Source organism: Equus quagga, chromosome 20 (genome assembly GCF_021613505.1).
Source record: "Equus quagga isolate Etosha38 chromosome 20, UCLA_HA_Equagga_1.0, whole genome shotgun sequence".
Lineage (NCBI taxonomy): Eukaryota > Metazoa > Chordata > Mammalia > Perissodactyla > Equidae > Equus > Equus quagga.
The window spans coordinates 10418736-10433106 of NC_060286.1; the positions used below are offsets into that span (position 1 = coordinate 10418736).

The 14371-nt window shown below is 39.7% G+C and overlaps 1 protein-coding gene across 1 annotated transcript in view; it reads left to right on the top strand.

Annotated features, from left to right (window-relative positions):
- The window catches only part of LOC124231039 (protein phosphatase 1 regulatory subunit 36-like), a 39222-nt gene that overhangs the window by 10795 nt on the left and 14056 nt on the right, over positions 1 to 14371 (top strand). The window contains exons 3-7 of the mRNA XM_046647680.1: positions 2237 to 2320; positions 2842 to 2939; positions 3039 to 3105; positions 5042 to 5140; positions 9217 to 9351. Coding sequence (XP_046503636.1) covers positions 2237 to 2320; positions 2842 to 2939; positions 3039 to 3105; positions 5042 to 5140; positions 9217 to 9351 — 483 coding nt within the window. The remainder of the gene's footprint in view (positions 1 to 2236; positions 2321 to 2841; positions 2940 to 3038; positions 3106 to 5041; positions 5141 to 9216; positions 9352 to 14371) is intronic.

Genomic DNA, 14371 nt, shown 5'->3' on the forward strand with positions numbered 1-14371 from the left:
GTGTTGCATAATTCATCAGCATGCATGCTTGTTTCTCTGTCTGTCAGAGAATACCTTTGTTCACAGGCCACCTCTGGGTTGGCCCATGAAGCATGCCACTCTACACTTTACACAGTGTCAGAAGTCCTATACCTCCTTGTTTCAGGTGCCCCTACTCCCAGCTGGGAGAGAACCAGCAGCCTGTAGGAATCTTTGCCAAGGCCATTGACTCCCCTGAGAACATACAGCCGAGGAAACACTACATCTCCAGAAGCCCCAAACTTCTCTTGTTTTTCCTCATGGCCTAAGAGAAGACTCTGATAACCACCGAAGAGCTCTGACTTGTGTGGAAGTCAAAGTGGTCCAGCCCTCTGCATTATAGTGACGGGTTCTAGAGGGAAAATATGATTTTTTTTCTTATTTATTTCAGGGCAAAGAGAAACGACATAATTATGTTGTGATATTAGGAAGGCACATAAACGAAATGTGGTCTGTGAAAGGACCAGATTCTAAGTGGGTTGCCAGATTGAGGGGGAGACTGGAGACTGCAGGAAGGTACACAACCAGCTCAGACTGTGGTTTGGGAGCCGATCCCAGGTAATTCAAAGGACAGTTTTCAGTTATTACTAGTGATGCTTCTTACTGATTCCAAATGCACTTGAGCGTAGGCCGCCTTTAGAGCTATGGCAAGTCACTGGGAAAGAGAACCCATCTCAAAAATTGAGCTAGAGGATGACTTCAGTCAAGTGAAAAGCCACTCAGACAAGTGTGGAGTAGGGAAGGCATGACCAAAGGTCAGAGAATAAGGATTAGAGGTTTAGCAGTAAATGCCAGACCATTGGCTAAGGGCAGGCACTGCCTGCCACAAGTTTCAAACACTGGGGTGTGGATCAGACTCTCTGAGCCTTAGTTCTCCATCAGCAAAATGACAGTCATGTACTCGATGATCTTTTAGATGTTCTCTAACCCCAAAATTCTATGATCTTATGATTTTATAATTCCAAGTTCATTGAATGAGTTCATAGACCTGATCTACAAGATAGTCTCAAATATATCCTTTCAAATTTCTTATTTTAAGTTTCTCTCAGCTGAAATCATTTCAAGCAAACTAATTAGGCAAGGAACTTTGAGTTATAGGGTTAGGACTGGGAAAAGAGTAGGAGACGGCAATTTCGTTTGACGTTAATTGAGATTGGGTGTTTCTGTCTTCTCTTGTCTTCTAGAGAAGAGAAACCCTGGGGAGGGCTGGTGAAGTGAGAGTTCTCTAGCCAATGGCTTGTAAGTGGCCAAAACACTGTGATGATCCAAGGAAAAACGTGGAAACAACTTTGTAATCTTGTTTAGGATGACTATATTAAGGAAAGAGGTACTAGTCTGCACACTGACATCTAGCAAGCAGAATGCACTTCAAAGAGCCATTAGAAAATGTCTGACTCTTTGGGACGTTTGAGTATTTTGTTAAGGGCTATGAATGGAATAGAACAACATAGTATTTCTTCCTGTATCTCTCTATCAAATTCCTTTTTTAGTTATGCAGGTAGTAAATTGATACATTCTTGTTATTAAAAAAAATAATACAGAGGTATACGGATGTGGAAGATAGATTTCTTCCTTACCATCCCAGGTCTCTGCCCCATGACTTGACTAGAGATAGTCAAGGCCTTTAGAAGAGTTCACAGCAGTGACAACTGAGATGGCTGCTCTGGAGGCAGGATTGCCTGGTGGGGAGGCACATGGCTCTGTGGCTGGAGAAGCTGGGCCCCAATCTTGGCTTTGGCACTTGCTAAGTATCTTGGTCAAGTTACTTAATCTCTTTATAAGCTTTGACTTTTCTCATATGCAAAAATTGCAATAATGGTAATATTTTCCTCATAGAGTTGCTGTAAGGATCGAATGAGATGGTGCTTAAAAGTAATCAAAAAATCAGTAAATAAAAAAATCCTTCCAAACCGATCATGAGCTTTCTGTTTCTTGTGAAGTTACTGCAACCTTACCAGCTGGAACTGTTTTGTCTGTGGTAGTATTCTGCAGGCTACTGATACATAGAGGCTGAATATAAAGTCTGAAATGTTAATCTTTTTTCTAGATGATTGTTTTATCTGTAAATGTGTGAGTTGAGTACCACTGTACCTCAAATTCGCTTCAAGCTCCACTCGTAGTATATGCTTATCCTAAGATTCCATGAGCTGTAGTCATAGTATGATTAGTTTTCCTCTGGGAAAGGGTTAAGTTCCGAATTTTCTTATTTCTCTTACAGTTTTTCATCTGCAGTAGATCTCAGGGAAAGAGGAAGAGGCAAAACAGTTCACTTTGCTGAAATTGATGGTCCAGCTTCAGACAGGTAGCTTACCTTCCCAGCAGGGAGGTGCTGCTCATAGCTCCTCTCAGCAGAATGGCCTAAGCCTTTACAAATTCTGAGAAAATACCATCCTGTCATCCTAGGTTGAAATGCAAATACCTATCAAGGAAAGAACATGCACTATTTCACAATTGTGGTGGGAGTTACAATAATCCCGACAAATGTATCCCTCTAATAATTTGGCTATTAGCAAATTTTCAGCTTTTTATACTTTTTTTAAAATCTGAAAATGGTACATACAGCATAAGTAGTTGATTTAAATGATCTATTTTGGATGGGTGGTATTTACATTTTATGTCAGGCAGTCTGTATTCCTCCTACCCTAGCACACTAAATATAATGTTTAATAAAATGAATTCCAAAATGATCCTACATTAAAGAAACACATGCATGACACTCAGACTCTCATTAGGTTATAGTAAAAGCTTCATACACCTCAAGATAGAGTAAATACAATTAAAACCTTTCAAAGAACTACCAGAGACTGTCATATTCGAAAACAGGTTGACAGATAAAAGGCTTGCTTCAAGAGACGATAAATCACCTAAAGCCTTAGAGAAACGAGGTCAGCAAGGCAACGTTACACTGCATGATGCTAAATGTGAGTAAGTGTTTCCTCTTCCTTACGTCTGGGATGTGGTGCAAACCTCTGAGGCAGCTCTCTGTCCCTCTTTCAATTGTCCATCTTCTCTCCTTTCAGTTGTTGCTTTGCTTTTGCTACAAGATACTGAGATGCAGAGGATCTGTTCTTTTACAACGTTTATGAGGTATGGAATGCTTGTGAGACACTTTAGAACATTTATCCTTTATTTTGAAGGAATTCCTTCTGAGAAATGATGACAAATCTGACTTTTGGAGAAAGGGCATGGGACTGGCTCTAGGCAAGCCATCCTCTCAGGACTCAGTCTCAAAGACTGAGACCAAAGAGAGGAAGCCAGAAGTCACAGAAGCCCCAAATAAAATCCCAGGGCAAGGAGTGTGGAGAGCAGGTTGTCAGAGTCCCACAAAGACTGCACTGTGTTTATAGACTATTAAAGATATACCGATTTATGGGAGATCAGTCTTCTCCACTAGTCACGTGTGGCAGCCCCAACACGCACTAGGTGTGTGACTCTAGGTGAGCCTCTGACCTTTCTAAGCCTCAGTTTCCTCAGATATAAAATTGGTGCCTCCTAATGGTGACTTCATATGGCTGTGCGGGGAGGGTGCCTCACAGGGCTCCTGCACTTGTGAGTGCTCAGTGAGAGCTGGGTACCTGTGGCTACTGGCAGCCCTGCCACATCCCTCCGAATTCAGTGAAGCCTGCTTATGGCGAACACCTTCTCCGCCTGAATCTTCATTCCATGGCAGGAGCACTCTCAGCCTGACTACAGAGCAAGCTAGGAGCACCAGGGAGTCAGCACCCAAAAGCAGCCTTCAGTCAGGGCTGTGCCGAAGGGGGAGCTGATAGATAAATATCCCAGCTTCCATCTGTCGGGATAACTCTGAGAAGTCTCTGTGATGTCTCCCAGAGTCCCCCAGCCTGAAAGACATTTGTCGACAGTGATAACAAACTTGTTACCACCCTCTTTGTTGACTTCCTTCCCTTTGCTGTCTCACTTCCCCGCTCCCCTGCTGATGTTTCCTGAGATCACTTCCCAAGCAAACTGCTTACTCTCAAGTCTTTGTCTCCGGGTCTGTTTCTGGGAGAACCCAGCCTAGGACAGGTAGTTGTTAATATCATGAAAAAAATCTGCAATGCTCACCTTCATCCTGCTCTCACGGTATAGTTGAGGAAAGCATGCCAAAGAAAGAATTTCCATTTGGGGCTAAAAAGAAAGCAGCAAAAATCTTGTAAGAATATTTAGAAAGAAAACAACGGCTTCTAGTTTTAAAACAAATTAGATAGGCTTGTAAATCAGTGCAGTCTTTTGGGAGAGCAATTCTTATGCAATTTAATATGCATATATACTGCATCCCAGCAATTTCACTTCTAGCAAGTTACTCAAAGATATGGCTATAAGGATAATTATGGCACAATGGCTATAATAGTTTTAGAAGACTTAAATATCTATCAATAGAGGACTAAATTGTGAAATATAGAATACTTATTCAGCTGTTTAAAAGAATGAGGAAAATCTATACATACTGTCATGGGGAGAGGTCCATGCTACACAGGGATGTGACAAAAGCAAGTTGCAAAGACTTGTGTATACAGCATTATCCCATTTGTTACCAAAAGTAATTTAAGGCATATATCCATGCTTATATACGTGTGTTGGTGGGGGAGGACATTATATATACTTGTCTATGCCTTAGAAAGTTTAGAAAGGATTCATGCCAAACTCTTCACAGTGGCTACCACTCGGGAGTAGGATAGTGACAAAGAAATGAGAGGAGAGAACTTTTACTTGCTGCATTTGTGTACATTTTGTTAAATGATGGACACATATTGCTTGTACAATAAAAACTTTGTAAAAGTGGAAACTAATTCTTAAGCAAAACTATAATTTAGTATGTGACCTCGCCAAAAGTTTTGTTTACAAAAATCAGATTTCTTACATCTTCAAGAGGATAGTAGATAGAATTTTAAATGTTAAACTAGTCGTGTGATAACATGTATTTCTACTTATTCTTATGTTGTGTGCCTGTATATTTTTTATGAGAAGGTTTATGTTTGAAATATGTTAGCATTAATTTCCTTTTTAAAAAATCTCCCCATAGGAATAAGAATCTTGACAATTTCCTCATGGCATTATTGTACTATTTATCTCATTACTTGGAAAAAAACTCACTGGAAAAGAAACCCAAAAGCTATATGGTGTAAGTAGGATTTTGTAGTGCACTTTAAAGTTTTATCACTGCCAGTATTAAAACTAACTTTTGTCTAGAGTAAAGAAATGATGGAAAATTTTAAATCTTTGGAGTATACTAAAACATTTTATGTGGGAGGAGTCCACCAGTTTTTAAAGCTCACTGAATAATTCAGATGGGTATTTTGGTAACAAAATATTCCAAATAATATAGATAGTGAAAATAAATAGTGCTGGCTTTCTAATAGAAATAAAATGAGAGCCACATATGTAATTTAAAATTTTACAGTAGCCATATTTTAAAAATGTAAAAAGATACAGATGAAATTAATTTTAATAATATATTTTATTTAACCCAATGACTCAAAAATATTCTCATTGCAACATGTAGTCAATAATAGGAAGTTATTGATGAAATGGTTTACTTTTTTTGGTAGTAAGTCTTTGAAATTCGGTGTCTATTTTACACTTACAGTATAACTCAATTCAGACTAGCCACAGTAAGTGCTCAATAGCCACGTGTAGCTCATGGCTACCATATTGGACAGTGCAGATATAGATATTGTTTCTATGATTTTTATACTTACAAAGCTCTTGCCAAAGCATTTGTAAGCATCTAATAAAAAACCTAAGAATTTAAAAAATTAACAAATATGATCAAAATGATATTCCATATCACAGAAGAAAATAAGATCTTGTGGGCGACAAATGAACAATGTAACTGCTGTAGGCAGAGGTGGCTCAGAGTTACACAGGGCAAGAATCTGAGAACTGAGAGTCCAGAACAGAACAATGCCTCTCAGGCTGGGTGACCTTTTGCAAGCCCTAGATGGAACTTTCCAAGTGCCCCAGCTGCCCTGCCCAGTACATGCGGAACCAACCCAGTGATTTAGCTGTTAGGAATGCGGGTAGAGTCAGCAATTTGTTGCTGTCGCATGTTTTCAAAATGCAAAATCCTTGTGTACAACCAAGCAGCTTGAGAAACATTTTATAGAGAGATAAATGTATTTGGACAGCAGTTTTGTAAAGAACCAAATAAATAATTCAAATCCTCCTGCTCCATAAAGCCATCATAATATGCAACATCCGTGTTATTTCGGGGCTGCATTTCACAGCAGAGCAGCCAGAGATCATGAAGTGTTTCTATGTAGCAAGCAAAAGGGCTCCAGCCAGCTGTGGGCTCAAAAGATTAGAGTTGTCTTACTATCCCCCAAAAGAAACTTATTCGACTTTGGTGGCACGTTAGGTTATATTTTCTATGATGTCTTCTGATTCTGAGGGTTATTGCTAATCTATCAGAGACATTTATTTCATTTCTTAATTTACAGGAATAGATAACAGAGGAAAAAGGTTTCTTTTTTTCCCCCTGAAATACAGATGGGGTTTTAAGTCTAATATGGAAACAAGGGTGACAATTACAAACAGATTCAGAAAACGATGAGCCACTTTATAGGGAGTGGGTTCAGAGTTTGAAAAGGAAAAATTGAATTGCTTTCTCTGAGCCAGGGATCCTGGTTCAGTAGGGGCCCAGGGAAGTCCTCTAGACCCTGCCTCACCCCTGCTCAATCCCAGGTACCACCCCAGGTGCTTCTAAGTAAGAAAGATTTCTTAGTTGTTTTAAAAATGTGCTAAAACTTCCTAGAACACAGTGGTCTAAGGTAGACTTTCTTTGAAGGAATTGCTTATAGTATGACAAAGAAAAATCCAAGCCTTAACGTTATTGGTCCTGTGGTGTGATTCTAAAAAAATTATAATAACTTTTCATTTTCAGGCTTTCAGTAGTCAGTTAGTTTAACTATTATAATAGAAATAAATATAGATTGTGTTGAGATATCTGGACATACATAACTTTAAGAAAAAAATTGATTTTAGTTGAACTAGTGAGGTATACCAGAGATAATAATAGGATCTCCTTTACAGAGTTATCATCCAGATTAGATGACATAATGCATATTATCTCAGCTTGGTGGTTGGCACTTGCGAGGAAAGCCTACAGCCTGTGAGAGGAGAGCAGAAGGGTTGTAGAAGTTTATCAGAGATACACTTTGATGGTTTTAGATGACTAAAAGCCCTAATTCCAGAAAAAAGAAGCCCTACCCCATTTCACAGATGAGGAAGCTACTGCTCAGAGAGGTTAAATAGCTGGTTGGAGATTACATGCTTAGTTAGTGGTGGAGCTGAGATTAGAACCCAGGTCTGTCCAGAAGTCCAAAGCCTGTACCTAAACCTCCGTGCAGTGTGCCCACACCCCCTGCCAATCACCTGTGCTCTCTTGTCCAGAGTTTATCCATTTGTAAATAGGATGTATAGCTGCTGAACAAAGGCACAATTATGCATGTAGTTTTAAACATCATATCATAAGTATTTTTCAGGTTCTTACAATCTTCATAATAACAGTTTTAAATGGTGGCGTAACTTTCCATCAAGCCAGTGTATGTTGTCGACTTACTGACTTACCTATTAAGAGGCAGTATAGTGTAGTGGTTAAGGGTACAGACTTTGGTGCCTGGCTTAAATCCCACAGGGACTCATGGGTTAGGTTAATAAATGTCGAGTCCTTAAACAGTATCTGGCTGTATTACTGCTCCTTTTATCCCTCTATTTTATATATTTTGGGAGGTTTCTGTTTTTCTGACAGAGAAATAGACAAACCAGAATTGCATTGAATATCTTCATGCATTAGATTTCTTCCCTAATTTTGAATAATTTTTTTAAAAGAATAAATTTCCAGGAGAGATGATTGGGTCAAAGTTTATGACCAATTGTATGACACTTGAAATTATTATCAATTTTTTTTCCAAAAGATTATACCTGGGCTTGCTTTAAATGCCAGTCTCTACCCAGAGCTACTGACCCGGCATCCTGGAGAGAGAGTGGCATTGGGAATCTGCACTTTTAGCAAGTACCCCAGGCAATTCTTACATGTGTTATGACTTGAGAACCATTGGCTGAAAAGTTTCAAGGCATTTCTTGATTGTTGTTGTTTGGTTTGGTTTGTTTTCTACAGCAAAAGAAGAGCATTGGTACTGGCAGCTCTGGCAAAGTAGGGGTGAAGGGTGAGGGTCGGGGCCACTCAAAGAAACAGGGAGGCAGGCACAGTGATGGCCACTGGGGTGTGTGTGTGGGAGGGTGTTGGGTTACATGAAATTTGGGTATTTAAATTAGAACCCACTTTATCTATTCCGGAAACTCATTTTATCCCAGTGACTCACAGGCCTTGTCATCATGTGATGACATTTTGTGCTTGGAGGTATCTATATTATCCTAAACCCACTCCCTTCCCCCACAGCAAATGCTCATGTGGCCAGTCCAGTGGTTAACATCCGAAGGGGCAGTAGTTTGTCCCTGTTGTTTAGAGTGTATTTCATTTGGTTTAAATCTTTCTGAAAATTAAAAGGCAGAAAAAACCTAGTGACACTTCACTTTTCAATAGCAATCATTGGAATGCCTTGTCAGCAATATTGTTTCCTGCCGTGTTCGCTGCAAAAACTTCTAAAATTAGCCTTCAGACATGCTGTAGCCTACGAACAGATTTTCTTTCAGAAAGTTCATTTGCAATTCAGTTGGAACTGGGGCTGTGTTTTCACAGGGAAGCAAAGTTGTTATAATTGATGCCAAAGTTCCCAGAGTCGTAGTCCACAGATGCCTCCTTAGCAAACACAGAGCTGAGGCAGACACCGAGCCCCCAAACTTAGTAGGAACGTCAGGAGCCCAGGGAGCTGAGGGGGGAAAGAGTCTCCATGGCTGTTTTAGCAAAATAGCAGGAAAGGGGGCTGAAAGCTGCCTCAGAAACCAGGGTAGGGAATTTGTTAGTCAAGGTGTTCTGTATAAATTAGGACTGCCTGTGTATAAAATTAAGGATACGTAGCATAAACTGTAAAGAATCTATAAAAAAGATGCTGATTACAATGATAAGCATCAAAGGCCTGTGAGGACCTCCCTCTGCCACAGCTTGAATAAAATAATGAAAAGATAAGTGAGATATGTTGACTCATATTTCTTTCAAAATAGTTTATACTTCTGACTTTTTGCTAATTAATAGAGGCATTTGCCCAAATTACTCCAAATTCTCGTTTTTCTTTTCAGGGGCCTTGTGGAGAAAAAAGAGATGGAATTGGTTCTAAGGAAGTTGGAGGCAGCACAGAAATACTTGGCGGAGAAGTACTGCGTCCTCGTCCTGGGCCTGGGCATGCCGGACAAGCACCACATGTGCTGTGGGAGGTAAGCGCGCCCCCGTTTCACCAGATCTTCTCTTTGTACAGCCACCTCCTGAGACCCTTAAATGTGGCTCTGGGGGCCTGTGAGAAAGTTTCCTTTTTTATTGTACAGAATAACTGGGCTTGGGTGAGACTCTGTCCCAAACACATAGGATGTCTCGTTTGAGAGAGACAGGGAGGATGGGGAAATCCGGAATCTCAGCTGATACTTCACCAACCCTCCGCTGCCTGGGTTGGAACTTTCCTCTCAGGAGACGGCAGCTCAGTGGAACCTTGCTCTCAGCCAGGAAGGCTTCCTGCTGCCAGGCAAGGGCCGCTCGGCTGCCTAGGGCGGGAGGCCTGGTGATGAGCTGGTGTTGACGGGCATGTTGGGTGTGTCCCCTCTCCTTTCTCTGCCTGTTTTGTTGGCAACAACAGTTGTGGGTACAGGCTTGTAAGGTAGGGGTTATAAAATGACTTCATTTGTGGGAAGATCATTTTTACCTTAGGATGACAGTTTATACACTCCTGGAATTAAAATTTAAAATTGTCTCATCACAGGAAAGTTTGGGATCACAGTAGTGAAAGCTCCGATCTTTAACCCAAAATCTCCTTCTCTGAGTTTCACAACAGGCTCAAGATCCACACGGTGGTCAGGGCCAGCACTTTTGTTTTTAACTTTAGAGGAAAAGAACCCAATACGTGACTTCTCTTTCTCCACCTTCCCTACATTTTCAAAGCACAGATATTGTATGTGCTTTTTTATGTTGTACGTTTTCTATGTATCTTCTTCTATTATTCTGCTTACATAGTTTCACCTTCCACTTTGAATAGCAACTACAGTTATCCTGTTGTGTAATATACCAGTTTGATTAACCATTCCTTTTGTGTGGTTTCAGTTTTTCCCCCTTATAATATTTCTGCATTGAATATCTTTATATAAATTACTGTGTTCATTTGGGCTATTTCCTTATGGCTTATTACCCAGTGTACTACCTAGAACGCATGAACAGTTTTATAGCTCTTGTTACATATTGCCAAATTGTTCTCCAAAAGGGTTAAAATATTTCATATTACCATCAGCAATAAGCATACCTAGTTTTATTAGTTTAATTCTTTGTGTGTGTATGTGAGGAAGATTGGCCCTGAGCTAACATCTGTTGTCAATCCTCCTCTTTTTCTTGAGGAAGATTGTCGCTGAACTAACATCTATGCCAATCTTCCTTCACTTTGTGTGGGATGCTGCCCCACAGCGTGGCTTGAGGAGCAGTGCTAGGTGCACGCCCAGGATCTGAAACTGCGAACCTGGGCTGCCAAAGAGGAATGCACGGACTTAGCTGCTATGTCACTAGGTCAGCCCCAACTTTAATTTTTTTTTGTTTTAAAAAGATTGGCACCTGAGCTAACAACTGTTGCCAGTCTTCTTTTTTTTTTCTTTCTGCTTTTTCTCCCCACCCCCCCCCCCCACCAGCATGTAGTTGTATATTTTAGTTGTGAGTCCTTCTAGTTGTAGTATGTGGGATGCCGCCTCAACATGGCCTGATGAGCGGTGCCATGTCCGCTCAGAGAAACGTCCCAGAGAAACCCTGGGCCACCGTACCACTCAGCCACGGGGCCGGTGCCTTAATATTTTTGATCACTTAAAGGCATATAAAAAACTTAAAGATATTTTATTTGACTTTGCATATCATTCGGGACTGTGGAGTCTGTGCTGTTTTTCTGTGTAAAATAATTTGCCTGGTCCTCATTTAGTTTTAACCATTTATCAAGTGGGAACTTGGAATTTGTATACATAATTTAGGTTTCATATAGCAGGCATTGGCCGTTTGTTTTTCTACTTTGTTGCTTTCCTTTTGCTATTTATGTTTTTACACATTATGAAAGTGTTTTATTTATTTGAACATTTCCACCTTGTTTCTGATGCTATTTGATGGTCATACAAGCTAATTCCTGGGTTCAGTCTGTTCACTCCTGGGTTAAACGCTTTGCCTTTCTTTCTTAGTTTTTAAAAATAGGCTTTAAAACGGGCCGGTCCTGTGGTGTAGTGGTTTACTTTGCACACTCAGCTTTGTCAGCCCCAGGTTTGCTGGTTCGAATCCCAGGCACAGACCTGCACCCCGCTCATGGGGTGTCCCATATACAGGGTAGAGGAGGATTGGCATGGATGTTGGCTCAGGGAACATCTTCCTCAAGCAAAAAGAAGAGGAAGGTTGGCAACAGATGTTAGCTCAGGGCCAATCTTCCTCACAAAAAAAAAAGAGGATCGTTTAAAAAATGTTAAAGTCTTTGATCCATTTGAAATTTGTTTATCAGATCTGATGAGCAGTGAATCTAAGAAATTTTTTCTTTGCTAATATCCAGCTTTCCAATAATATTTACTGGTGATTTTTTTTCTACTGTAACATTTCTTGCTTATTAGTGTTGAATTTTTCTACTATTTTAACCCTTTGGGGAATTCTTATTGAGTTTTATTGATCAGTTTTTTGGTTTTAAACACAGAACTATATGGTTAGTATTTTGCTTTGCTTTATTCAACACATGATTGCATGCCTGCTCTTGGTAGTTGTGCTGAGTGCTGCGTGCAGAGAAAGCACTCTCCGCCCTCCAGGAGCTAAAGTCTAGTGGAGTCGTCAGGTGACTGGGCACAGGCACGATGGAGGTTTAGACAGAGACGGCGCCCACCGCTCCCCCCCCCCACCCAGGGTGAACCCCAGGGAGACTCTCTGTGGAGCGCAGGCAGTGAGCAGGGCTGCGATGGAGGAGCTTCAACAGCTGAAACCAGGACCTCACTCCTCTTACCTTCAGAGACCTTGCATTTGGCGAGCTTACCTGTTTGAGGTAAATTTCACTATTAGTCATATCTGCCGAGAACCTTTCCCTGTATATTATATTAAAATCTGTACATTAGCTTAGGAAGTAGTGGCGTCTTTACTATGCTGAATCCTCTCAAAAAGCTGTAAGGTGTATTCTCTATTTATTTGTGTCGTTCTTTATTTTGTCCATTAAAGTTTTACATAATAATCTTTGAAGAAGTTTATGTGGTCCTAAGTTAGATAAGCACTCACGTATTTAATTTTTTATACCTATGTGGAGTTTTGGTTTATTTATTATTATTATTTTTAAAGATTTTATTTTTCCTTTTTCTCCCCAAAGCCCCCCCAATACAGAGTTGTGTATTTTTAGTTGTGGGTTCTTCTAGTTGTGGCATGTGGGATGCCGCCTCAGCATGGCCTGATGAGCGGTGCCATGTCCGCGCCCAGGATTCAAACCAGCGAAACCCTGGACGGCTGAAGCAGAGCGTGCAAACTTGACCACTCCACCACGGGGCGGCCCCTATTTATTTATTTTTAATTAGACAAATTCTTCATGAGCATATCACGAGGGTAAAAAGTTCAAACAATAGTCCTGTATTTAGTTGGTTTATAGTTAGTTGGTAGACAGAGTTAAAGATGAAAGTCTCGGACGCCCTCCCCCTCGTCCTCTCACTCCCCTCCCAGAAGTACTGTTGCTTCTGATGTGGTCTGTGTCCTTCTGGCTTCCTATCCAGTCATACAGTTGCACTTTCCTTGTTATTGTTAATATGTGTAGTACGATAAGGCGGTATGTGTCATTCTGAAACGTGGTTTTTTCCCCTACCAATTTTGGATATCTTTGAATATCCGTACACATAGATCTACCAGATTCTTTGCAAGAATGGAATGGTTCTTAAATTATGGATATTTTGGATTTATTATAATTGACTGATTATCAGTTCCCCTGTTGGTTCATGTTTGGTAATATATTTTTGATGATAAAAATATATAAGAATGCATTTGGCTTTATCAATTTATGTTATAACCTGTGACACATATGTTAAACACATTTCTTACCTATATAAAATTAGAGTTTATTTCTTTGAATTTTCTAGTTATATAATCATATCATCCATAAATGTGGTTTTTAGATTTAATTTTTTTCCTAGAGCCATATTTTTAATTTTTTAATTAGCCATAGGTAGTAGCATTTCTTGTAACTAATTCCATTAAAGAAGTGACTGAAGTCAACCTTACCTTTTTCTGTTTTAAAAGAGAATAGCACATGCTATTTATTTATTATGTTGACCCTTTGTTTAAACAGTGAACTATCATGTCAGGAAAACAATTCAGTGTTCCCCTATATGTTCAAATATAGTTTTGTTTTTTCTGTTTATAAAATTGATCCGTAGTCATGGAAAAAATTAAACAATACAGAAAAAGGCAAAGGTAAATCTGTGAAATACCATCACCAAAATAACTTGTCAACATTTTCTTCATTATCTTTCCAGAAATCTCTGTATACACACTCACACACAATTTTACATAGATAGAATTTTATTCTTCTATAACATTCCATCTATAAGATATATATAATAATATACCTACTTTATAGGCTGATTTTGAAAATTAAATCATACAATACACCTAAAACACTTAGAACCCTCCCTGGCATGTAGTATGCGCTCAGTGTATGTTAGCTATTATTATTTCATTTTTATTGTTATTACTACTAATTGTCTACAGTAAATATAGCTCCACAACATCCTCTTTAAAGGCTTCTGGTATTCCAAAAGTATTTTACTTATTGATGAACAGTTGAGATGTTTCCTTTTTAAATATTATGAATACACTATGAACTTTCTTATACCTGTATTTTATGTACTTGTCTAGTTTGTCCTAAATTCCTTACAGTAGAATTCCTGGGCCAAAGAGGATGCATGTTTAAATATGACACATTATGTTTAAATTTTAAAAGTCTTATTCAAGAACAGGTATTACTTTTTTTTTCTTTAAGCTTTTTTTTTTTTTTTTTTGAGGACATTTAGCCCTGAGCTAACATCTGCTGCCAATCCTCCTCTTTTTGCTGAGGGAGACTGGCCCTGAGCTAACATCCGTGCCCACCTTCCTCTACTTTTTATATGTGGGATGCCTGCCACAGCATGGCTTGCCAGGTGGTGCCATGTCTGCACCCGGGATCCCAGCCGGCAAACCCCGGGCCGCTGAAGCGGAATGTGTGCATTTGACCACTGT